This window comes from Thamnophis elegans, chromosome 5 (assembly GCF_009769535.1).
Source record: "Thamnophis elegans isolate rThaEle1 chromosome 5, rThaEle1.pri, whole genome shotgun sequence".
NCBI lineage: Eukaryota > Metazoa > Chordata > Lepidosauria > Squamata > Colubridae > Thamnophis > Thamnophis elegans.
Window position 1 is genome coordinate 7,768,876 of NC_045545.1, and position 27,388 is coordinate 7,796,263.

The 27,388-nt window shown below is 42.2% G+C and overlaps 1 protein-coding gene across 1 annotated transcript; it reads left to right on the plus strand.

Annotated features, from left to right (window-relative positions):
* Nucleotides 1-1,131: 1,131 nt before the first annotated feature.
* On the plus strand, nt 1,132-26,308 carry LOC116509574 (very-long-chain enoyl-CoA reductase-like; the record flags this gene model as incomplete). Its single annotated transcript, XM_032218779.1, has 12 exons — nt 1,132-1,197; nt 1,384-1,435; nt 4,005-4,049; nt 5,490-5,593; nt 10,315-10,430; nt 10,549-10,654; nt 18,196-18,268; nt 18,350-18,393; nt 23,345-23,408; nt 24,593-24,681; nt 26,045-26,090; nt 26,181-26,308. Coding segments are annotated over 12 exons (933 nt in total), but the record flags the coding sequence as incomplete, so codon positions are not given.
* Nucleotides 26,309-27,388: the final 1,080 nt, after the last annotated feature.

Here is a 27,388-nt window from a genome sequence, read left to right on the forward strand (position 1 = left end):
AAAGTTCATGATCTTGTCCCCACACCCACAATCCATCACATGGTCCAATCTTCTTCTTCCACGCTGGCATCCACATCCAGCTGCTTCCGGTCAGGTTGACTGGTGCGGAGACAAAGGATGACCTTGGCTTCTAGTAAAGAATGAAAACAATACATTCCACAATCCTACTCCTGTCTATTCCCCCCTCCCATCAACTATACTAAAGAAACAGCATAATGAAATAAGAGAAAATGTGGCAGGCCAAAATTCTAAAAGGAATATAATTGCAGGGTTGACATAAAGGTGTTTAGGGCCTGGGACCTCAGTATTTGCGATAACTCATCTTTCTGTACATTTCTACGTATATCTTCAAGGAAATCCTCAAAGGACCTGTTGAAGTTATTGTTCTGTGTTGAAGTACCTGTAACCCAGAGACAGACCTTCTCAGTGGTAGCCTTTTCCATTGACTTATTATTTTGGCTTTTTTATACTAAGCAAATGAGTTCTTATTCTCTGAGGTCTTTTAATAGATTGATATTTTAACATTTTGTACGTATATGCCTAGTGCACCTTAGCTACACTCAAAAAGGCTGAGACAGCTCATGCCTGTTTAATAGTTGGATAGGAGACCAAGAAGAAATATCTGAGCTGAAGGCTGCATTTGTTAATATAAAATAATTAATTCAGAAAAAGGAAATGGCAAATCACTTTTGCATTGTTGCTAAGAAAACTGAATAGATAAGGTCATGTAGTTTCCAAAAGTAAAACTTGATTCTTATATATGGGGTGTTGTGTAGATTATTAACTAATCTACCTGCGGTTATATTTTCATATATTCTATTTTTAAATGCTACTTGAGTTCATAGGATTTTTTTTTTTTAAAAAAATACAGTCTGGTTTTACTATGCTATAAGTTGCCAGGAGGAAAACCCAGTTTGTTCTTAAAGAACATACGTTATTAGAATAAAAATGAATAAATATACTGTATGCAGCTTGTAAAAGGATTATAGCTATCTTTGAGTCATGAACCCAGCTGTGGTTCATTAAAAAAAAAGTTAAGGTATAACTTCTTTGATATTTGACCTCAACTGTTTCTTGTTCATGTAAACTGTAGCAGTTAAATAGTGTAAGATCATTTGAAATGGTTTGTCCACTTTTTTTTGCCAGGTGGAAATTCTTGACTGGAAGACAAAACAACAGCTGTGCTTCCTAGAAAAGGTTAGTAAACACCACTTTTTAATATTCACATTTATAGATCATGTTCTGAGCACTCGGAGATTTGCACAATATCTTCATCCTGTAGCTGAGGGGCCTCCTTAATTATATCCTTTGCTCCCACCCACTCACCCTTCCAAAAAAAGAATTATCTGCTTGCTTCCTGATGGGAAATTTTCTCTTATTTAGGTTGAGCCACAAACTACAATCAGCGACATCCAAGTGATGTTCCACAAGATGCGTGAGTATCTATGTTTCAAAATTTATTTTAAAAGGGATGTCAGTACCTAATTAAATTTACATAATTGTGAGGAGCAGAAATGACATAAGCTTTCTCAAAGCCGAGTTACTAATTCTTTCTACTAATTGCTGAAGGTTTAAGCCAGACTTTTTCACTGTGATGCTCTTCAGATGTGTTATGTCTCTAGTTTTCCCTTCCCAGTTGCCTCCCAGAAATAGACAAATGGCTGTCCAATGGCTAGAGTCGGCATGGGGCAACTTGTTGTAGCCAACTCACAAGCAGATAACTCACCACAGCCAGCTCAAGGCAGATAACTCACCACAGCCAGCTCACAAGCAGATAACTCACCACAGCCAGCTCACAAGCAGATAAAGCTCACAGCAGATAACTCACCACAGCCAGCTCACAGCAGATAACACACCACAGCCAGCTCACAAGCAGATAACTCACCACAGCCAGCTCACAGCAGATAACTCACCACAGCCAGCTCACAAGCAGATAACTCACCACAGCCAGCTCACAAGCAGATAACTCACCACAGCCAGCTCACAGCAGATAACTTACCACAGTCAGCTCAAAAGCAGATAACTCATCACAGCCAGCTCACAAGCAGATAACTCACCACAGCCAGCTTACAGCAGATAACTTACCACAGTCAGCTCACAGCAGATAACTCACCACAGCCAGCTCACAAGCAGATAACTCACCACAGCCAGCTCACAGCAGATAACTCACCACAGCCAGCTCACAAGCAGATAACTCACCACAGCCAGCTCACAGCAGATAACTCACCACAGCCAGCTCACAGCAGATAACTCACCACAGCCAGCTCACAAGCAGATAACTCACCACAGCCAGCTCACAGCAGATAACTCACCACAGCCAGCTCACAAGCAGATAACTCACCACAGCCAGCTCACAGCAGATAACTCACCGCAGCCAGCTCACAGCAGATAACTCATCACAGCCAGCTCAAGGCAGATAACTCACCACAGCCAGCTCACAAGCAGATAACTCACCACAGCCAGCTCATAGCTGATAACTCACCACAGCCAACTTGCGGCAGCCAACTTGCTGCGGGACAATTTAACAATTCACTTTAATTATTTAAATTATCTAAATCTAAATTTAAAATTATTATTTAAAATTAAAAAAAATAAAATTATTTAAAATAAATTAAAAAACTATTTTAATTTTTGTCATTCTCATTTCATTTTGACCCTCCTTTCTGAATCCTTGCTTTGATGTTAGTGTAATTCTTGTCCCGCCGTGAGTTTTCTTGTGGCTAGTTGTCCCGCAGCATGTTGCCTGCAGCAAGTTGGCGCTCTTTATGCTGGCTATGGCGAGTTGGCAGTGGCGAATTGTCATAGATAGCCTCAAGAGCCAAGGTGGCGCAGTGGTTAGAGTGCAGCACTGCAGGCTACTTCAGCTGACTGCAGTTCTGCGGTTCGGCTGTTCAAATCTCACCGGCTCAAGGTTGACTCAGCCTTCCATCCTTCCGAGGTGGGTAAAATGAGGACCCAGATTGTTGTTGGGGGCAATATGCTGACTCTGTAAACCGCTTAGAGAGGGCTGAAAGCCCTATGAAGCGGTATATAAGTCTAACTGCTATTGCTATTGCTATAGATGTGGCTAGAAGGCATCAAATTGGTGAAGATTGGCTTAGAGGTTTCTGGGTTGAGTTAGCAGTACAGATCTTGCAAAGCTCATTTGCTAAAGCAAACGTTTGTTTTGGAATTTATATATTTATTTTATTTTAAAATATTTTTTGGCATTGTCTCGCTGCAAGGCGGGCGACGCTGGGAGGCTTACAACATTAAGCATCGATGTTTATCATTTATATATTTTATCTTTATACACGCTTTTATTTAGAAATGTATTCATATATGATTATATACAGGGGTGAAATTCAGCAGGTTCTGACAGGTTCTGGAGAACCGGTAGCGGAAAGTTTGAGTAGTTCGGAGAAGCAGCAAATCCCACCTCTGGCTGGCTCCAGAATGGGGTGGGAATGGAGATTTTGCAGTATCCTTCCCCTGCCACGCCCACCAAGCCACGCCCACAGAACTGGTAGTTAAAAAAAAAAGAATTTCACCACTGATTATATACCAATATGCAGAGCTGAAGTGGCGCAGTGGTTAAATGCAGCACTGCAGGCTACTTCAGCTGACTGCAGTTCTGCAGTTCGGCTGTTCAAATCTCACCGGCTCAGGGTTGACTCAGCCTTCCATCCTTCCGAGGTGGGTAAAATGAGGACCCGGATTGTGTGGGGGCAATATGCTGACTCTGTAAACCGCTTAGAGAGGGCTGAAAGCCCTATGAAGCGGTATATAAGTCTAACTGCTATTGCTATTGCTGTTTATATTACTTTTGCCAGAAATGTTGTGTAATACTTTGGAAATCAACCCCACCAAACCCAAACAGGCAAATTGAGAAAGAATGAGTAAAGAAGCGATTGGCAAGAATTGATATTTTTTAAAATAATGTGTTGAGATTAAGATGGAAAGTCAGAGGACTGAATAATAGGAAGGTCACGTTTTTAGTTGTGCGCTTCTGTTTTCCCCTATAGATCCTCAGTGGTATCCAGCAAGACAATCTATAAGGCTTGATCCTAGTAAGTATCGTGTGTGTGTGTGTGCGCGCGCGTGTGTGTGTGTGTGTGTGTGAGAGAGAGATTGATTAATTTAAACACTGCATTTTTCTCTAAATCAAAGCAGTTCATTCAGGTTACAATGTTAAAATCCTTTAAAAAATTAGTTCTTTGCTAGGTTGCTGCAGGAAGCACATTTAATTAGCATTTTGAGTTATGTGAAGTGAGATCTGGACTCCTGCATCCATAGACAGAACTGGGGCTGTTTAAGAGGGAGAGGGAATCAAAATAAAAATTATCTCCTCCCTGTGTAGTAAGAAAAGCAGGCTGCTCAACAGAGGTCCAAGGCCACCTTCTTTCCGAAGTCGGCCCAATTATTGAGACAGAGTTCTGATAGAAAAATCTTGTGTATAATAAACACTTTTTGCCGTGATGTCTTTTTAACACCCTGGTTTCCCAAAGACTAGGCTGTGAGCTCATGTTTTGCATACAGAATGTTACCAATATAGCCCAATTTAAGAGGCTGTGACAGCAGTTCGGAGAAACATCAGCAAAGAATGAAAAAAAGCTGAACAGATTACATGGGACCATGATCTGCTTCAGTTTTCTGTATAGAGGCAGTCCTTGACTTACAACAGTTCATTGAGTGACTGCTCAAAGCTACAATGGCACCGAAGAAAGTGATTTATCACTATTTTTCATACTTAGCAACGATTGCAGCATCCCTATAGTCACGTGATCAAAATTCAGATGCTTGGCAACTGACTCATAATTCTGACAGTTGCAATGGTCTATGGGGAAGCCAGATTCACTTAACAACCATGTTACTAAATTAACAACTGCAGTGATTCACTTAACAACTATGACGAGAAAGGTCGTAAAGTGGGACAAGACTCACTTAACAAAGGTCTCACTTAGCAACGGAAACTTTGGGCTCAATTGTGGTGGTACGTCGAGGATTATCTGTATTGACAAGGACGTGTAGAATCATTTGACATACTCATGGGTGAAATCCACTGACCTTTGCTAGCGGTTCGGTAGCAATGTGAGCACACGCAGTACTTTCCGTGCATGCACAGAAGCACGCCTGCAAAGGTAAGTGAACAGCGAGGGGAGGGGATCAGCTGTGCCATGCGATTTATATTAGCTAGAAAGCAGGAAATCCTGCTTTCTAGCTAATATAAATTGTGCAGCACAGCTGATCGTGGGAAAAACCGGTTCGGGCGAACAGGTAGCATTTTCCCGTCCGAACCGGTAGCATTTCAGTCCTGGATGATATTTTCCTTTCCCACGTCTTCAAATGCTTCCTTTTTTTCCCCTTCAAATGTTCTTAAATGGAAGAAATATTTGGGTGCCTTTGAAGACTCCTTGAGGTAAATAGGAAAGAATAGCTGTAGAAAACGCAAGCTTTGATGAGGGATTGTGTACCTCAGTTCATATTACAACTTCTTCTCATCCTCTCAGAAGGAAAATCCCTGAAGAATGGGGAAATCCTGCAACTTCTCCCAGTTGGCACCACTGCTACTCTCTATTTTAAAGATTTAGGGCCGCAAATTGGATGGACCATGGTGAGCCCCCTCAGCTTTGATATGTTTTAATTAATTGCTGTTTTACTTCAGTAATATCTTGCATTATTCAGATTCAGATTCAGATTGTTTATTTGTATGCCGCCCTTTTCCCTGGGGGGACTCAGGGCGGCTCACAATCCAAGGGGGGAGGGGAAAAGACAAACTTTTACATACAAAACAATACATGATTAAAACGCAACATTCATACCATTTGGGCGGGTTACAATCTTTAGCCCCAGACCTGATGGGATAGCCAGATTCTAAGGGCTGTGCGGAAGGTCTGAAGGGTGGTGAGGGTACGAATCTCCACGGGGAGATCGTTCCATTGGGTCGGGGCTACCACCGAGAAGGCTCTCCTCCGCGTGGTGGCCAGTCGGCATTGGCCAGCAGATGGAACTCGGAGGAGGCCTAAACGATGAGATCTGATGGGTCGTGTGGAGGTGATAGGCAGTAGGCGGTCTCTTATGAGGTTATTTAGGTTTTTCTCCAACGCAAAATGGTAGGAAGCACCTCCCGCCTTTTTGCTTTCTTTTCTAAACTCAAGAGTTGCTGGGATGAAGGATGCAAAGGGGAAAAAATATATATATATATAATCACCCAAAAAAACTTGGCAAACGAGTCCATAGCAACGCAGCCCTGGTTGCTTGGCAACCTGACAAAACCCGGCTTGTGTAATGCCTATATTAGGGGATGCAACGAGAAAGTAGGGAGAGGATGCTGCCCTCCAAAATTAGGGCGAGAAGGAAGCAGTCATTTGATCCAATTACGTGGAACGGAGCCAACTTTGGATAGAATAGAATCCATTCTTCCAACTTTTCATCTTTGGCTTCGGTTTTTTCTGCGCTTCAGTGCCAGGAGAACTTAAAACAGGTGAAGCGCTCCTTTGCACAAAGATGCTGTGACATGCCCCTTTTCTGAATTGGCTTTTTGCCTGTCATATCTGCTAAAAGAACAAAAATAACATCTGATCGGGGGAAAGACATTTTCAAAAAGAAAGAAAGCCCTCAATGTAAGATGGAGCCAGGATTTGTGGGCACGGCAATTTGTGGGTACAGTGGGTCGTGTTATAACCCACAGTCTTCCCCCTCCTTGTGTTTTATTTTATTACATTTTTACCCGCCTTTATTACTTTATAAGTAACTAATGTTATAAGTAACACACCTAATGCTCCTTCCTCCTCCTCCTATTTGCCCCATATAACAACAATCCTGTGAGGTGGTTTGAGCTGAGAGAGAGAGTGTGATTGGCTCAAAGTCACCTAGCTGGCTTTCATGCCTGACGCAGAACCCAGATCTCACCGTCTCCTGTTTCCTAGACCAACATCAATACATTGCTACACATTCTTTGCCAGACTGGCAATTACCTCCACTAGACCGATCAGATCCCACAGATTAGGCCTCCTCCGAATTCCATCCGCCGGCCAGTGTCGACTGGCGACTACTCGGAGGAGAGCCTTCTCTGTGGCTGCTCCGACCCTCTGGAACGAACTCCCCGTGGGGATTCGAACCCTCACCACCCTCCAGGCCTTCCGCAAAGCCCTTAAAACCTGGCTGTTCCGACAGGCCTGGGGCTAAAGAGCTGTTGCCCCCGTCTCGAATTGGCATGACTGTTGTGTTTTAATCATGCATTGTTTTTTTATGTCGTTTTAAATTCTTGTTTGTATCCCCCTTCCCTGGTTGAGTTGTGAGCCGCCCTGAGTCCCCTTCGGGGGAAAAGGGCGGCATATAAATAAAATCAACATTCAACATTCAACATTCAATTTTCAAACATGTTACACAGACCAACATGTGGCCAAGTAAAGGGACTACTTGCATGTATCGTAAGATAAAATGGGACATTGATAGCAAACCAATGATTTATATCTGGAATCAATGCACAAAATACAATTTGGTTGATGTAAACTACCACATTTTCCCGAAAATAAGACCCAGCTGATTTTTAGAGCATGCATCAAATATAAGCCCTACCCCCAAAATAAGCCATAGTGAAGGGCAGTGACGTGCGGTGAGGTTTATGGCTGGTGAGGCAGTCCTTTCCCCCGACATCCCAATGTCTAAAGTGCTTTCCTTCTTTCGCCCGAGGTCAGGCTGGGCTAGTTGCTGCCAGAGTCCCCAATGGATGACTCCGCTTAATTGTTTAAAAAAGCCTCTAAAAAAGCGCCCTCTACAGGAGGAGACGAGAGAACCACGTGCCTCATCTACATAAGGAATTTTTCAGCTTTTAACCCTTGCTTAACTCTGCTCGAGTGATCATGAAGTCAGACTAGATGAGGCACGTCGTTCTCCTGCTTCCTCCTGTAGAGGGAGCTTTTTAAGAGGCTTTTTTAAACAGTTAAGCACTAAGCAGAGTCATCCATGGTGACTCTGGCAGCAACTAGCTCAGCCTGACCTCAGCTCTTGCCTTTTTCCTTTTACATTTTTTTTTCTTTTCATGATGACAGTGGTGAGGCTCTGCCTCCCCTGACTGCACGTCACTGGTGAAGGGGGGGCATAGCCAGCACAGGAGGCGGTGAGCATGCACATGCTGACAGTGTGCAGCAGCAGCCACAGCCCGCTTAGCGGAGGTGAGCCGATTACCTGCCCAAGGAACAGATGCAGGCAATCTCAATGTGTTGTACGGGCCAAGGGAGGGCCAAGAGTCAGTGGGCCCGAATGGCGGGCCACAGCTCTGGCTCATGGACTCTTGGTTTTCCCACGCCCTGTGCAGTGTGTCCAGGTCACCTCCCCCCTGTCCCCCCCCTGTGCCTCTGCCTCCATCTGCTTCTTGGACCGGGGATCAACTCACCTGCGCTGTGCAGGGTGCACAGACCCAGAGTGCCCTGACCAAGGGACTGGCAGACTGCAGCTGCTGCCAGATACCGTTGGTCCCCACCAGTGGTGGGTTTCAAAAATTGTTCGAACCTACTCTGTGGGTGTGGCCTCCTTTGTGGGAGTGGCTTGCCGCCCATGTGACCGGATATGAAGATGCCGACGACACTTGTCAGAACCACCTTAAATTACCTCACACACAGCACTGGCATGCATAAGAATATGATGTATGCTTGTTTTTTAAAAGGCATCTTTGGTTTGCGTTAAAACAACTTCAACACACGCAATGTTCTGATTGCACCACAAACGCAGTAATCATCCTTACCTTTCACAGAGGCCCTGAGTTTTATAAATAGGAGCATGATAGTGTGGAATAATCATATCCAAGGACCAGTGGTGGGTTTCAAAAAATTTTGGGACCTCTTCTGTAGGTGTGGCCTGCTTTCCGGGTCCACTGGTGGAACCTTTTCTAACCGGTTCGGTAGATTTGACGAACTGGTTCTACCGAATAGGTGCGGACTGGTAGGAACCCACCTCTGGTCCCCATGTGCTTGCTGCCTCTTGTGCACGTGCTGGGGGTGGGGCCCCCAGCCAGACTGGTCACCCTGAAATCGTGTTTCCCAAAAAAAGAAACCTTGGTGCTTATTTTGGAGCCCGCCCCCCCAAAAATATAAGATCGGGTCTTATTTTTGGAGAAACATGTAGTTTGTCTTGAGTCGTATTGCTTATAACGACCAGCTGCAAGAAGTATTTTAATAGGCTTGTCCTATGCCCTTGAGCCAAGGCATCGGTCATTAACAGATACATAGAAGGAATGTTAATATTTCATTTGCTTATCCCACATTTATTTCCCTTCTCCCATAGGAACTCATTTGAGTTGATCAGGAGCCTCAGTTTGAATTGGGGATTCAGCCTTCTGCCTTGGATCCAACCATCTAACCATGCTGTGTTTCTTATTAAGCACGATTGTTTTCAGTTGTGCTAAAGGCAAAACCATCTCAGATTGCAAAATAACCACCGCAGTGTTTTACCATTTCAAAGCTATAATACAAGCAGCAACAATTCTTGGGCGATGAAGACAGTTATGTAAAATAGAAAAAAATAAATAAATGACAGCCTCAGGGGAAATAAGCAGAGTACTTTCTAGAGCAGCGTTTTTCAACCTTGGCAGTATTAAGATATATGGGATTCACCAGCCAGCAAGTTAAAACGTTGGTTCAAAGCGTCGGCTATAGCAAATGTTCATTCAGCATCCATTCTGATTGGGAGAACTGCATGCAGTGTTTTTGGGCGAGCTGGCTCGTGGCACGACAAAACCGTGCTCGACTAAGCCGCGCCCGATTAAACCGCGTCGCTGACGTCATCAACAGGGCGACAACAGCGAGCGCGGAGAAAGAAGGGCGCTTTAAATAGTGCTTTGAAAGCAATCCGATTCAACTTAAGGTAAGGGTTAGGTTTAGGGTTAGCTTTAGGGTTAGGTTAAAGGTTAGGGTTAGGTTTAGCTTTAGGGTTAGGTTAAGGGTTAGGTTAAGGGTTAGGTTAAGGGTTAGGGTTAGGTTTAGGGTTAGGTTAAGGGTTAGGATTAGGTTTAGGGTTAGGTTAAGGGTTAGGTTAAGGGTTAGGGTTAGGATTAGGTTTAGGGTTAGGTTAAGGGTTAGGTTTAGGGTTAGGGTTAGGATTAGGTTTAGGGGGGTTAGGTTTAGGTTTAGGGGTTAATTTTAGGTTTAGCGTTTACAGTGTGCTTCTGTCTCTGCACTGTTGTCGCCCTGTTGATGACGTCAGCTATGCGGTTTCGTTGAGCGCGGTTTAGTCGAATGCGGTTTTGTGGTGGAACCGAGCTGGCTATGCATCAGCTTTGTAATATTCCCTGCAACCAAAAGGTAAACTTCTAATAAGCGTCTCTTTCCTTTGCAGGTATTTTTGATAGAATATACGGGCCCGTTGTTCATCTATTTTGTGTTTTATCTCCGTATGCCTTTTATCTATGGCCAGGATGACAGATTTTCTTCAGGCCGACATCCAGTAGTTAAGTGAGTCTCACTTCTAGACTGGAGGTGTTTATTTTGGGGGCATCACAGCTTTATGCCAAATGTCTTGCCCGATTTGTCTTTTTAGTTTTCTGAAACGCTTTTATCTTGCTGTTTCTAGCTTGGCATGTATCTGCCATTCTTTCCACTACATCAAAAGGTTGATTGAAACAATATTTGTTCATCGGTTCTCCCATGGGACTATGCCACTGAGGAATATTGTTAAGGTAAATTGTCACAAAATCTACTTGCAGCCCTTCAATGCAGTCTAATCTGGCCACTCCCTATAGGAGCCCAGTTTGTGATAACAACTTTGGGCCATAATGATGCTCTTCAAAGTGAGGAACTGTTCTCTGTTAGGATTTAACATCCGCTACTGAAATCTGCCATTCCAAATTATTGCTGCAAACCATGGGACTGCGATATCGGATCTTTTTTATTCTAGCCAAGTGGGAACATGCTCCTTGAGAGTGGCTTTCTTCCTAGGTCATGCTCTCCTGTTAAAACTGTTGAGTCAGTGGGTTTATTAGAATTACAGCTGATGCTTGACGTTGGCCTGTAGCTAACTTCACAATAGCAAGGTATATTTTACAGATTTTTTTTTAATGTACTCTTAGACTTCAGCTCCATCAGCAAAACCGAGGGAATTTCGGATTCATTAAAATGTTGCTAACTTGCAACTATTCTTTTATAGAAAAATTTTGGACTTGGGACTATTTGCAAAATGTAACTTTGATGCGCCTTCTCCAGGGACGGAACCATTCCAAATGTTTGTGGGAGATTGAAATCCTTTGCTATGTTAAAAATTAGCAATAGCAATAGCAATAGCAGTTAGACTTATATACCGCTTCATAGGGCTTTCAGCCCTCTCTAAGCGGTTTACAGAGTCAGCATATCGCCCCCAACAACAATCCGGGTCCTCATTTTACCCACCTCGGAAGGATGGAAGGCTGAGTCAACCCTGAGCTGGTGAGATTTGAACTGCTGAACTAGCAGTCAGCTGAAGTGGCCTGCAGTACTGCACTCTACCCACTGCGCCACCTCGGCCCTTAAATTCTCAAAGGAGGAAATAAAAGTACATTAGATTGAAAATGAGGCTAAAATCCATCCCCCCTCTCTCTCGCCCTCCCTCCCTCCCTCCCTCCCTCCCTCCCTCCCTCTCTCTCTGTTACCCTGAGCCAAAATAGATGTTTCTGAATTGATCCTTAAATTAAGCGCTTCTGGAGGTATTGCAGTGGTGGGATTCAGCCAGTTCGCACCTATTCGGGAGAACCAGTTGCTAACTTTCTAAGCAGTTCGAAGAACCGGTTGTTGGAAGAAATCTCCTTTTGTTTTTTCCCACTTTGCAGGGCTAATCCTGTAAGGAAGGCAGGAAGGAAGCATTCTGGTGTTGTTTCTAGCCTAATCTTTATTGCCCTGCTTACAGAAACTGTCTCTCCGATTAACCCTTATTACCATTGTAACAACTAAGGTGAAGTGCCCATCGACCTGAGTGACATTTTCTTGGCCACGCCCACATGATCACATGACCTCCGAGCCCCACCTACCCAGCTGGTCATTAGGGCAGGGAACTGGTTGGTAAATTATTTGAATCCCACCACTGAGGTATTGAATGATTTAAGAACAATGTAGCTAATAAATGTAGTTTTTTTAAAAAAATAATAATGGTGGGGTGTGAATTTTTGTATTATTTTGTTTTTGCATTTCACATTTTATATGTAGAGCATTAATTAGATCTGTATCTCATATTTCCTTCTGGGGTTCAGGAGGGAGTATATAGTAGATCTTTAATTTTTCTTATAACATCACATTGAGGATTGATTCAAATATGGGTATTATTCCAAAATCTAAGCCACTGTACCCTATTGATATAAACATTGCATTTTTTAAATGTATAATAGAGGGTCATTGATTATTGTCATTCATGTGAATTTTGGACTTCTATGACTTTCCCCCCGGATCTTTTTCTGTGGTGGGAGATGCACATAAAATAATAGTGTATTTGCTATCTCTGATATATATATATATATATGTATATGTATATGTATATGTATATATGTATATTTTTGTTATATTTATGCTGATAAATAAATAAAGGGAGACTAGTATAGATCTATTTCAAGCTATTTAGCTCTCATCAGCTAGCCATACCCTATGTTGGGAATCGAACCTGTGACTTTAAATATATATATGTATATATGTATATATGTATATATGTATATATGTATATATGTATATATGTATATATGTATATATGTATATATGTATATATGTATATATGTATATGTTTTTATTGTATTGTGCTGATAAATAAATAAAGGGAGACTAGTATAGATCTATTTCAAGCTATTTAGCTCTCATCAGCTAGCCATACCCTTACTGGGATTCGAACCTGTGCTGTATTGCATACTAGGCAGACTTCTTAGCCATTAGGCCACAAAAAGATATAGATAGACAGACAGACAGACAGACAGACACACACACACACACACACACACACACACACACACACACACACACACACACACATATATATATATATATATATATATATATATATATATATATATATATGTAATATGTAATATCCAGATCGGATCACCTTATTTGTAAATAGTTGCTAATTTCCACTTGGTTTTTTATATAGAGTGGGGGGATGGGCATACCGTTCCAAATTAAAAATCCGGTGCCCTAGCAAAGACGTAATAATCCTTTAGAGCTTTAAGTGCTCTTAGCAGGCAGTTGTTCTCATTATGATTTTTGTTTCCTAATGCTGCATCTGAAGAACAAACTATTCAGTGGCAGCTGGCCAGTTCTTTCATTGGTTCTTTCAATCTCCGCTAAAACAAAGACCACTTACCGTAGAAGCTGTTGCTATTTGATCCGGATTATGTTCTTGAGATCAAAAACGTGCTTTTGCTTGAATCTGGTTGTTTGCATTAATTAGAGCATTGCCTGCTGTATTTTGTTCAATGCAAGAGGCAGTTTTTAACACACGTTTCTCTGCCACTGGAGAACATCGGGATGAATGAGGACAAACGTAGCTATTCTCCAGGGATGCCCTTTTTCTGGCAGTTCAGATTATGCCTCAGAAACACATGAATGCCCTTTTAATTTCTGCCTAATTAACACGGTGAACAAAATTCTGAACTCTCTCTCTCTTTCTCCCTCTGTGGTCTGCAGTTACGTAGCATTTACAGGCAATACTATTTGCAGGAACACCCAGATTCTTCTATTAAGGCTCATTTGCTCCAGCAGGAGAGGCATAGCTATGGGTCCTGTCAATCAAGAATGTCAACTTGTGAGACCTGGGGGGAAAGGGCTTGTTTTTCTGTTGCTATTTGGCCCTTTGGAACACCAATTCTCTTAAGATTAGGTAGCCCTGACCCTTCTGGTTTTTGGGAAGGCTTTCAAGATATGGATCTGTTCCAAAACATGGATTGTTAGAGCCTGTACAGCTGGGGTGATCAAACTCGTGGGCTGCATGCGTCACATGCTGGCCATGCTCACGGCAGTTTAGCAAAGGGGGGGGGGAGTCACAATACATCATGTGACAATCAAAGGAGGTATTCAGCTGGTTCGGACCTGTTTGCCCAAACCGGTAGTGGAAATTGTGGGTGGGCCTACCCACCTGCCCCCGGCTCTATGCCGTCCTCATGCGTGCGCTCACATTTGCGAACCGGTAGGGAAAGTGTTGTGGCCCAGCAGGAGCCGTTGGAGCTGCCACCAGACTCTGACAGCGAGGGGCCCTATGAGTCGACTTTGGAGGATGTGGAGGACCCTGGACAGGGTTCTGACTCCGAGCAGGGCGCAGAGAGGCTGGTTGGCCACCAGGAGGCGCCTGAGCCTTGGACCAGTGGGGAGGAGACAAGGGAGTGTGGTCCGGACGTCATGCATTGGAGCAGTGGGGAGGAGACAAGGGAGTTGGTCCTGGATGCCCGGCAACGGAGAGCTAATAGGCGTAAGGAACAGTTACACAGTTACAGGAGATAATTGCACTCAGCTGGTGGTAATTAGGCTCCTCTCAAGACTATAAAAGGAATGATTGTGCACACGCCTGTTGCAGGAGTCAACGTATTCACTAGAGCTGGAGAACTAGATCAGCATTTCTCAAGCTTGCTGGCTGGGGGAATTCTGGGAATTGAAGTCCACACATCTTAAAGTTGAGAAACCCTTATCTAGACAACAGTTTGGAGGAGGCTGGAACAACGTAAGAAGACAGGCGGAATGATTTAAGAGAAGGATGGTTGGAAAGGGCTTCACAACATCTGATAGAAGTCGAGTATTTTCTGTTACTGTAGAGAGCAGACTTAGGAATTGCAAAGTGTAGTGTAGTAGAATTTAAAAGTGGAAAAATGGCTGTGTAAGACAATGGCCGGTTAAAAGTGACATTATAAATGTGCTATTACCTATTTTCATCTTCTGATATGAAGAGGTGAGGAAAATTAACAGTTTTTTTTCTAAAATATGAAGAGGCAGAAATTTTTCAGGTACAATTAATTTCACAGTAAACTTCACATTTTGGATTGATGGTAGCCATCACCAAATAGCTTTTTAATGGGGCTTCTATTATTAGTAATTAGTAATCAGCAGTGTCGGTGATTAGGGGTGGGGGGAAGGCAGTGGGGCTCAAAACGAAGAAAGCAGTGTTACAATGCAAACTTCGCTTTCCATCTCGGTTGCAGCATCACTCATGCCTAAAAGGGGGTGGGGAGAGAAAGAGAGAGAGAGAAAGAGAGTCTTTGTGGTGTACAAAGTTAACACACAACTTTTTCATTTTCCAAAGTCTCCTCTTATTCATTGCAGGAAGGAAGATTTCCTGCAAATAAAACATTTTTCTAGATCGTCATACCAGGTGTTATTTTCCTTTGAGGTCACTGAAGTTCTTTTTGTTAATTGTCTGCGTATCAACCGTATTATAAGAGGCAAGCACTTTAGATGTTAGATTTTTGTTTGATTGGAAGAAGATCGCAGTGTTATAAAAATGGGACATAAGGTCAGTAAGTTGTTTCGGCTTGTGTTGGATTATGGGTTGGCAGTTTTTAATCAGCTGCACTCTAACACAAGATTCCTTTGTAGGCACAATTACAATGTGGACGCTGAGCTTTTAAGCTCTTTACAGCTGGGTATTGGTACTTAGATTGCCTACTGGTATTTAAACTATCTGCTACTCATTTCATCCACGCATTCCACTTTCAAGGCACAATCTTGTGGCCCCTGAACTATTGAACCTACATTCTTTCCTACCTGCTTCTAAAGTGAAATTCATGGTGTCAGAAAATTCTAAAAGAGGGAGATGGAGCAGTGGATCTGCCCTCATGTCAAACCTGCACTCCATAGTTGCCTGGTGTGGCCCAGCAGGAGCCGTTGGAGCTGCCACCAGACACCGACAGCGAGGGGCCCTATGAGTCGGCTCTGGAGGATGTGGAGGACCCTGGACAGGGTTCCGACTCCGAGCAGGGCGCAGAGAGGCTGGTTGGCCACCAGGAGGCGCCTGAGCCTTGGACCAGCGGGGAGGAAACAAGGGAGTGTGATCAGGACGTCAGCAGTGGGGAGGAGCCAAGGGAGTTGTTCCTAGATGCCCGGCACCGGAGAGCTAATAGGCGTAAGGAACAGTTGCGCAGTTACAGGAGATAATTGCACTCAGCTGGTGGTCATTAGGCTCCTCTCCAGACTATAAAAGGAATACTTGTGCACACACCCCTTTTGCAGAAGTCAACGCATGAACTAATGTTGGAGAACAGTACTGTGAGCCTGGCAGGCTGGATTGCTGCCGAAGCTTGTCTGTGTTGGATAGCTGCCAAGGACCTGTCTGTCTGTTAATAAATTCCGTAACGTATCTTTGGCTTGGAGTGTGTTGGTGTGGGACGAGGGTGGGTCAGAACAGTTGCCTGTACCTGCTTTCTCTCGCAGCTTTGCCAAACAATAACAGGAACAGTGGTGGAATTCACATTTTTTTTTACTACTGGTTCTGTGAGCGTGGCTTGGTGGCATGGCATGACTTGGTGGGCGTGGCAGGGGAAGGATACTGTAAAATCTCCATTCCCACCCACTCCAGGGGACTGCAAAATTCCCATTTCCTCCCAATCAGTTGGGACTCAGGAGGCAGAGAATAGATGGGGGCAGGACCAGTCAGAGGTGGTATTTACCAGTTCTCTGAATTACCAGAATTTCTGCTATGGGTTCTCCAGAACTGATTAGAACCTGCTGAATACCACCTCTGGACGGGAAGAGGATGGTGAGTTCCTAAGGGTGGAGGGAGGCTGTGGCATGTAAGTGAACCGTCTGTTGCCTGAGATACGTTATCTATCAAGGCCAAGTGATGATGAATGTTTTGACCGAAGCAGACAGTTTTTCCCAAAGCAAAAGCATTGAACACAATTGGTAAACGATGAACTCCGGGTGGCCCGGAAGGGGAAAAGGGGAATTACCTATGTGGGTTTTCGCAGGAAAATCCCAGAACTGACTTTGCTTATGCTATGCCTAGATGTATTTTTCAGGAAAGCTACACTCTTGGTTTAATTTAAAGAACTAGGAATTTCTTTTGTTGAATGTGCCAAGCGGGATGGTTGATACCTCAGTATATCTTTAGATACCAAGAAAATTAAGAACTCAGAAACTGATTTAAGTTTATCCTGTTCCACAGAAGGATTTTTGCTTGTTTACACAAACTCACAGATCCCTTTATATCATGCTAGCTGAATTGCTATCAAGTCTGTGCTTCAAAACGAAACACCTTCACACAAGTTTTAGGTTTCATCCACCCATCGATATCCATAGCTCCTATTGCTATTTTTAAAATAAAAAGGACAAAATTAGTGTCATATCATGACACCCCCAATCCCCTCTTCTTTTGGACCTTTATTCAATGCCACAGATAAATGGATGGGGTTTAGAACACAATGCTGTTTTTTTTTTTGACAGATCTTTTTAATCTGTATCCACCTACAGCACTTCTTCAACTTGTCTTAGTGAAATGCTAGAAGATCCTGATTCTTGAATTTAACAGTGCAGCTATTTATAGATTAAACACTAGCATAGGTTGATTTTGTCTGAAATAAGATGTATGAAATAGTATTAATTTGCTTGAGGGATTTAAAATCTATAATTACACTGAATAAAATTGCCCTACTTGCTACCACAGATTTGAGAAGTTTGTGCCTCTAAAATATTCTGTATTAAAAATTTACCAAACGGGGGATCATATTTAGTAAGCTCACTTCCAGAACGTTATAAATACTGTATGTCTATTACAGAAAGGTCTATATTTTTAAAAAGTGCTACAAGGAATGTGAGATAAGTGTTTTTAAACATTTAAACACTGTTTAAAAAAAATCTCTTTCTTTTAAATCTTCTCATATAAACTATTTTTGGTAGCATTAACACTGCAAAATGTTAGGAAATTATAATAAACTGACATTTTTGTAGACTGGGAGCCATGTGGAAAGCGTAATTTGTTTCTTTGCTCTTCATTGACAAATATGTATTTCTTTGGTTCTAAGGAACAAAGTAATGGGAAAGTTCTGAATTACATTTGAATCAGCTGGGGAAAAAGTCAGACTGTTATAATGGAGGAAACATAATTTCCCCGTATTTTGTTAAAATAACTGGAGAACTAATTCTTCTTTGAATATGTAGTACCTGCTCACATTCTGTTTATATACCTTAGCATTAGGCAAATAATTTACTTGAGTGCACACACACTATATTTTCTGTAGACCTCTTTAATATAAAAAATTAACAAAAATATAAATGACTTGTTTTACAGAATTGTTTCTATTACTGGGGATTTGCTGCGTGGCTTGCTTTTTATATCAATCATCCTCTTTACACGCCACCATGTAAGTAGCAAAAAAAAAAAAAAGGAAAAATCATTTGAATGTTTCATTCAGCTGAACCTTCATAAATATTTTCTTCTGCAGATTATGGACTAAAACAAGTTAATTTTGCTCTGATCATGTTCCTGGTAAGTATATTGCAAATTTAAATATATATATATAGTAAGAAACATTTGTAATTGTTATTGTCACATTGAGCAATTTTTCATTGCAATTTTATTGTCCCATTTAGTCAGTATGATTTAGTGGTGGGATTCAGCCAGTTCGCACCTATTCGGGAGAACCGGTTGGTAACTTTCTAAGTAGTTCAGAGAACCGATTGTTGGAGGAAATCTCGTTTTGCTTTTTTCCACTTTACAGGGCTAATCCTGTAAGGAAGGCAGGAAGGAAACATTCTGGTGTTGTTTCTAGACTAATCTTTATTGACCTGCTTACAGAAACTACCTCTCCGGTTAACCCTTATTGCATTGTAACAGCTAAGACGAAGCGCCCATCGACCTGAGTGACCTTGAATTGGCCATGCCCACCCAGTCACATGACCACTAAGCCCCGCCAACCCCACCTGGTCATTAGGACAGAGAACCGGTTGTTAAATTATTTGAATCCCACCACTGGTATGATCCTAGCATAATATTGGCACGTTGGTGTGATGAATCTAGAATCTTGCCAGTAACAGACCAGTAGTGAGCCAGTTTGGGGTAGTGGCCAAGGCATCAGGCTTGAATCCAGGAGACTGTGAGTTCTAGTCCTGTCTTAGGCTCAAGGCCAGCTGGATGACCTTGAGCCAGCCACTTGCTCTCAGCTCTAGGAATAAGTTAACAAGGCCACTTCCAAATCTTGCCAAGAATACTGCAATTTTCACCCGCACTCAACAGTCTCAACACAGTAGACCAGAAGCCAAAGACATTCTCATTTCTCTGTCTTCTTTTTTCTTTTGATTTTCTTTTATTCTCATTGCAGCCAATAGCAGAAAGTATATTTAAGGCAGTTTCAAAGGGTTCACCAACAAAAGGGCGAATGACAAGATCACGCCCGACTAAACTGCGGTGACAAAACCGTGAGTTCTAAAGCGCTCCGACGAATGAGCGCTGAATCGCGGCGACAACAGCGCGGCGACAGAAGCGTGCTGTAAAACGAAACCTAACCCTAAACCTAAACCTAACCCTAAATGTAACGCTAACCCTAACCCTAAACGTAACGCTAACCCTAACGCTAACCCTAACGCTAAACGTAACGCTAAACGTAACGCTAAACGTAACGCTAAACGTAACGTTAAACGTAACGCTAAACCTAACCCTAAACCTAATCCTAAACGTAACCCTAAACCTAACCCTAACCCTAACCCTAAACCTAACCCTAACTCTAACCCTAAACCTAACCCTAAACTAACCCTAAACCTAACCCTAAACCTAACCCTAAACCTAACCCTTACCTTAAGTTAAATCGGCTTTCTGTCGATGCGCTGTTGTAAAGTGCCCTTCTGTCTCCGCGCTGATGTCGCCGCGCTGTTGTCGGCGCGTTGATGATGTCGCGGATTTAGCGATGCGGTTTTGTCGGCACGCTTTTGTCATGCGCGCTTTTGTCGGGTCACAGTTTCAAAGCAGATACGCATTTCCTATATATTAGATGTCATGGAGGTGAGACACTCTGCTATTGCTTTTTAGTGTTTTCCAACAAATCCCCCCCCCCAAAAAAAAGCTGGTTGGAAGCATTTGGAAAGGAAAATGGAAGCAGTAATTTTAACAATTTATATCTGTTTATCTGCATTCTCTTCATATTTTTACCCTTTGCAGTAAGGAACAGGTATCTGACGTTTGTCTCTGTACATGACATATGAGATTCAGCCTAGTCCTGGAAAATATGTTGCAATCTTCAAATAAATTAAGAGAGTGGATTGTGAGTGAATCTGTTTTGAATTAGAAGTTGTCTTGGTAGAGTAAGGAAAGAGAGGAGCAAGGTAAAATGAATGGAAATAAAAGAACAACCTTAATAAAACATTATTGTGTTTTTAAAGTGAATGCTTTACCAAAGAGCTCACCGTGTTGTAGTTACAGGACTGGGGAAGGATTTTTTCCCCATTTGACCAAGGAACTTGGTTTTCAGTCACTCATGTTTTCTCAGCCAACAGCATTATTGTGAGAATAAAATTAGGATATGCCACTTTCCATGTTTCAAAGGAGCCACCTCCAAACAATTCCTTATGTGTGAGACATCTTCTATGGCGTTTGTCTTCTTGTTTTTTAAAAGGAGAGACATATGCCACACAATTTTCTGCATACTAAGATATTGTTTCTAGTCATTCTTTTGGATGTTTTTTATACTACTGGCAGCTTCCCGAACTAATTTACACTAATTGGTATGTGATCGGAATATTTTGGCAGAAACGAGACTTATACCAGGTTACTAGTATGTGGTTTTAGCACGGCTATTTGAGTCCTATCTTTTCATTTAGAAGAAAATTATCATGGTCAGATATATCTTTTAGCAGGATATTTATTTAGTTATTTTTTTTTTTTAGCTCAACTCCTATCAAAAGTGATCCCTATTGATTCTGTGATGTGCATGTTTTTATCATGATCCTCAATTATGTGTTATGCCTTTGATTTTGTTGGGTTATTGTCAGTGGTGGGTTTCAAAATTTTTTCGAACCTACTCTCCTTTGTGGGGGTGGCTTGCCGGCCATGTGACCTGGTGGGAGTGGCTTGCTGGCCATGTGTTTTCTCTCTCTCTCTCTGTCTCTCTCTCTCTCTCTCTCGGTAGATTTGACGAACCGGTTCTATCGAATAGGTGCTAACTGGTAGTAACCCACCTCTGGTTATTGTGTACTGTATTTATAATGTTATAAGGCTATAATTTATAAGGCTGTCCTCCTCATAAATTGCGAAAAGGGCAGCCTTATAAATCTTTCGAATCAAGAAAATAAATATGCGTTCAAAGTGTTAAATACGCACATTTTAAGATTTTCCAAATAAGGGCAGTAGAAGCATTTTCCTTCAGTGTCAATGAACAATGCATTGTTCTTAAAGCAATGAGGGGGTTTATTTTTATGTGGAAACACAGAAGCTTCAATGTGTTTACTAGAGGAATCATCTGGGTGCTTCCCACAGGAATGCACAATTTCAGGGCCCAGCTGTCAAGAGGAGCGGTTGAGATACAGCACAGAGGTTGACAGAGCTAGCAAAATAACTCTTGCTCAGATTTTGAATCGCTATCTGAGCTGAATCCCCAGAGGCCTTGATAATTTACATGCTCTAAGATGAATCGGTCTTTGCACAGATAAATCAAATCTGAACTTCTTGTCTTGGCAGTTTGGGGAACGACCTAGTGGAAGCGCTGTCATCTAAATCAAATGTTTCTAATAACTTGTAACAATTGAAGCTTTGCAGGTAGTCCTCAACGTATGACCATCCAAAGCCATAACTGCGTTGAAAAAAAAGTGACTTACGGTTGATCCTTGCCCTTAAAACTGATGCAGTGTTCCTGTGGTCCACTATCAAAATTTGGGAGCCTGGCAATTGACAGCTAAAATGCATTGATGTCATGTGATAGTCAGTTGCAACCTTCCCATGGCAAAAAGGTGGTAAAATCAGGCATAATTCACTTTGTGACCACACTACTTCATGACAGAGGTTCCAGGCCCAATTGTGTTATAAGTCAAGGACTTACCTGTATTTGAAGATGTGTAAAAAAAGCTGTAAGACCATGCAGTCCAGAGGTACCATGGTGTAAACAGAAATTAGATTTCGCTTTTAAAACAGGACAAAACAGATGAGATTTTAAAGGTATTCTTCCCTATTTAGTATTTATTTTTTTAGCATTTTATTGGTCTTGTATGCCGCCCACTCCCGAAGGACTCCGGGCGGCTTACAATAAACAAAGGGAGGGGATAAATAGGCAAATAGACAAACAACAATTTAAAATACACAACATTCATAGTTCCCGTGGGGCTGGCTGTTTCAACAGCCCCCCAGCCTGCCTGAACAGCCAGATCTTCGTGGCTTTGCGGAAGGCTAATCAGTTTCTTTCAGATGTGAGTGAATTCACTCTCAGTAAGAGAGCCCAATCTATCTGAAGCGGACCAAATGGGTCTGTATGAGAACTAGCTCTGTCGAATTAGGAAAAAAAATAATATATATATATATATATATATATATATATATATATATATATATATATATATATATATATATATATATATATATATATATATATATATATATATATATATATATATATATATATGTTTTCTGAGGTTTTCGCGGGTGTTAGTATGTAGGTCTCTAGTTGTTCGGGTTTTCTCCCGCGTAGAATTGGAGATGTCTTGGCGACGTTTCGACGAAGTCACATTCGTCATCTTCAGGCTGCTGCTGACTACTTCAGGTTTGGTGTTTCCAGGAGTAGTGTGGGATCTTGGCTGTTTTGTTCCTTATAACTGCTGGTAGGGGATTAAATTGTAACTGCCAGTAGGGGATTAAGTTTTAACTGCCAGTAGAGGATTAAAACTGATTGAATGGGAGCTTGGGTGTGTCTTGATTAGGTGGAAGTGTGTCCTTATTTGGTGGAGGGGTGTTCTGTTCTGATTGTTTGGGGGGTTGTGTTTCCTGTGAGGGTAGGAGGGGTTTTGAAGAGGCTGATTGTGCTTTAGCAGTCTGGCTTCTGGTTCTGGGTCGTGCCTCCTCATATATATACCGAGAGCAGGGGTGGGTTTCAACCGGTTCGCGGTGGTCCCCGCGAACCGGTTGGTCGGCGAACCCGGAAGTAAGTAACTTCCGGGAACGGCGAAGGGCCAGCCCGCCCGCGCTCCTTACCCGTTTTTGACGAGTTCCGCGCTTCCACGCATGCGCAGGACGCATACAGCGCCTGCGCGATCCTCCAGGAGCAGCTGGAGCATTGCACAGACGCTAGTACGCATGCGTGCACTGCGCGCGTGCACGAGGACGCCGCCGGCCCCGTTCCAACCGAACCGGTTGGAACGGGGCGAGAAACCCACCCCTGACCGAGAGCCCTCCTCTCTATTTAAACTGCCTTTTCTTTCATTGTCTTTATTTTCATCCACTTTCTCATTCTCTCTCATTGCAGACATGTGAAGCTGGAAACTTTTCTATCCATATTACCCTTAGTAATCTGAGAAGAGATGGAAAAAGCTGAGTGTTTTGCTTCTAATTAAATACTGTTAAGGTTACTGTTGACTTACATTTATATCGAATAAATATATAGGTGAATGTGGGGCATCTTACAAAGAGCCTCTTCCATGAATCTGGCTGATCTTCTGCCCCAGTTATGGGGGTGGGGGGGAGAAGGATGTCTCCTTTTTTTCTTTCTGATTGAGCTATCTTTGATCAATGTACTATCATTATAGATAGCAATAGCAATAGCAGTTAGACTTATATACCACTTCATAGGGCTTTCAGCCCTCTCTAAGCGGTTTACAGAGTCAGCATATCGCCCCCAACAATCTGGGTCCTCATTTTACCCACCTCGGAAGGATGGAAGGCTGAGTCAACCTTGAGCCGGTGAGATTTGAACTGCCGAACTGCAAGTAACAGTCAGCTGAAGTAGCCTGCAGTGCTGCACTCTAACCACTGTGCCACCTCAGCTCCCAAATCCTCAACTTCGTTTAATGACAGTCATTAAGTTACAGCACTGAAAAATGTGGCTTATGACCATTTTTCACATGGATGGCCCATGGTCATGTGATCCAAAATCAGATGCTTGCCAATTGGCTCATATTTATGGCAGCGTCCCGGGGGTCATGTGATCAACTTTGGCGCCCTTCTGACAAGCCACGTCGATGGGCAAGACAGATTCGTTTAACAACCAGATTATTATACTTAACCGCAATGATTCACTTAAGAACTGTGTGCAAGAAAAGTTGTAAAACGGGGCAAAAGTCACTTAACATCGTCTCACTTAGCAACGTAAATTTGGGGCTCAACTGTAGTCGTAAGTCGAGGACGACCTATATCGCTGGGCAGTTGTGAGACTCTCAGTGCCTAGAAACATAGGCATTTCTTTGAAACTGCTTCTCCATCTTCAACTGCTTTAATCTAGAAGGATTGGCAGTGGTGGGATTGCTGAAAGATAGATGCATTAATTTTAATTCTGTAAATACTGTAAAGTGCTTTGAGTATTGAAGTATCTCTGGTAGGGTACCTCAATGAAAAAAAGCAGGTGAACTATAAAATTATATTGGAATAATAATTGCATCCCTGTTATTGGTGCTACCTTCCAAGCCTTCTGCTAAAAGAAATATTGGATATATATATTTTTAAACCTACACAAAGCAGAGCAGGTAGTTTTAAATTTTTTGGATCTTTCAATTGATAGGATCCAAGACCTGTAAGATCCCTTATCCAACGAAGAATCCTTTCACGTGGCTATTTTATTTTGTGTCTTGCCCCAATTATACCTATGAGGTAAGCATTTTTAATATTGCAAAAATTTGGCTTTGCTTGATGTATAATATGCTTAATGCGTTGCTATAAGGACAGTAATTAAAACACTCGAAAGCTTGAACTGCACCTTTAAATATCTCCCCATTTTTGATAAACCACCGAATTCTGTACTTCACAAAACATGCTCGCAATACTACTTTAGAACGGAACCTAAGAGAAAAAATGAATGCAGAAACATAGCGTAAGCTGCATAGTGTTTCTTGCAGTTGAGGGATTACCTCAGATTTGCTACTGTTTCAAGGACACTGGAAAAAATGAACATCATTTTTTAAAAGAACTGCAAATGGAAAGACCTACTATAAATTAGTAATAAATTAGAAATGTATAAATGGGAACGTTTGTGGAGAACAGATGATGACAAAGCAGTTTAGACAAGTAGTTTTCTAATTTATTTTACGCGGGCCACTTGAATATATTTTAATACATCAAGCTATTTTAGCTTCAACACACATTTTTTTATATAAACCTGTAAAGGGGAGGAGGTAAATTTGGACATACTAGGATATCTCTAGGTGATTTTTGCAAGGCTTTACAATTCCTAGTACTATAATGTAACAAAAATAACCCGAAATTCTCCACTTTGCTGTAGATTATATACCTAAAAAGATGTTTAGTATAATGATCAGAAGTGAATTTTTATGCAGAATGTATGGAGAGAAGAGCGGGAATTACTAATTTTTAAAAATAAATCATCAACATTTTATTATTTTAAAATTGCTTCCAGGAAGGGGAGTCCTAGCAAAACATCTAAAACCATTCTGCTATTATTATGTTTCTGCTCCTTAACAAACATGATAAATTGAGGCAAAAAATAGCATTCCAGGCAGGCAGTTGATATATTCACATTAGATCCACCTTGTGAAATTCTGATTGTGAGGCATGCCAATTGCAATTAAATTAAATTAATTGCAATTGCAATTAAATTGCAATTAAATTCTCAAAGCACTCTTTCTGTACGTCTTTTTACCATCATCTTCAATTAGTAGATGTCAGTTCATTGTTTTTAAAGGCCCTACACATAGTAACTCTGCCTACTAATATTTAAGAAATGTATACCTTCTTTACTGTATCTTAATTAACTTAGGTGGGAAATGTCTTCACGCTCTTATTCAGAAGATCGTAAACCAGAAGTTCATACATGTAGCAACACATTTCCAATATATCGGTTGTGTCTTTCATTAGTTGCATGTTTATGTTTTATTGCTTTTGTTTTACAAACTGATATTAAAAGTAGTTCTGTTTGATTATTTTAATATAAAGGGACTGGTTGCATTTAGCAATTTTAATCATGTGAAATAGTTCTAAATCTTCTTGGCCGTTACAGCTGGGAACGTGGATTGGTTTTACTATCATGACTCAGTGCGTTCCAGGTGAATAGCATTCTTGGTTTTAAAATTTTGGGGTATTTATTCTCAATAGAATATTTTGTAATGTTAATGATCTTTTTTCCTCTCTTGCAGTTGGATTGTTCACCTTGCTGTGTTTCATTCAGATGACAGTCTGGGCGAAGGACAAACACGGCACTTATATACGAGAGTTTAAGGACTACCCAAGTTTTAGAATGTCCATCATTCCTTTCTTATTATAAGAACAATGTGTTTTTCCCCCCCTTTCTGAATTATAAGCAGCAAAATGGATGGGTGTCCGAGAAGAGCCAAGATATGAAAATAATGTAGATTGATCATTTCAGATGCATGTCAATACTGTGCTACAGTGAGAGGGGCTCACAAGCAGGGGTGGGTTTCAGGCGGTTCGTGGCGGTCCCCGCAAACCGGTTGGTCTGCGAACCCGGAAGTAAGTAACTTCCGGGAACGCCGAAGGATCCACCCGCCCGCCCGCGTTTCTTACCCAGTTTTGACGAGTTCTGCGCTTCCACGCATGCGCAGGACGCATACAGCGCCTGCGCGACCCTCCAGGAGCAGCTGGAGCATCGCACAGGCGCTAGTACGCATGCGTGCACTGCGCGCGTGCACGAGGACGCCGCCGGCCCCGTTCCAACCGAACTGGTTGGAACGGGGCGAGAAACCCACCCCTGCTCACAAGTCACACTTCCCTTTTGACTCCTCTTCCCCCCCCCCCAATCTTATTGCCTTAAGGGTCGTGAAAAACGTTCATATTTTATTGCAGTTTGATCTGCCAAGGTAATAGATAAGTAGATGCTTAGTTTTGATGCTTCTTTGGGTTAAACTTGGAGAAGAAAAAATCGTGAGCATCCCTTCCGCATCCAAAAGAGAAAACAAGGTTGCATCTGGTATAAGATGCTTGCTATAGCAAGCAGTATAGACCATTTATATGGGAAATCTCTAGCCTACAGGCCTGATCTGGTTTATGGGGCCAGCATGTTAAAGCCTGGGGGCCTTGGCCTTAATCTAACCTGCACTGAAACCTGTCTCATTCCCCCAAGGGCCCCCTCTCATCACTGCCCTGCTGATTGGAAGCACATCCAGCGCATGGCTTTCCCAGGGAATACTCACTTATAGACAGATCGCCTAAGAGTTGCCTTTTGCTTCCCCTCAAAATGGGGGACCTACAGCAGCCCCAGCCAGGTTCTCCCTGTACTGCATTTCTTTTGATTAGGAAATTGACATTGGCATCTGTTTCTGATCACAATGGTGCCATGAGTGACTTATCAAAATCTTCATGCTTGCATAATAACATCCCACAAAAT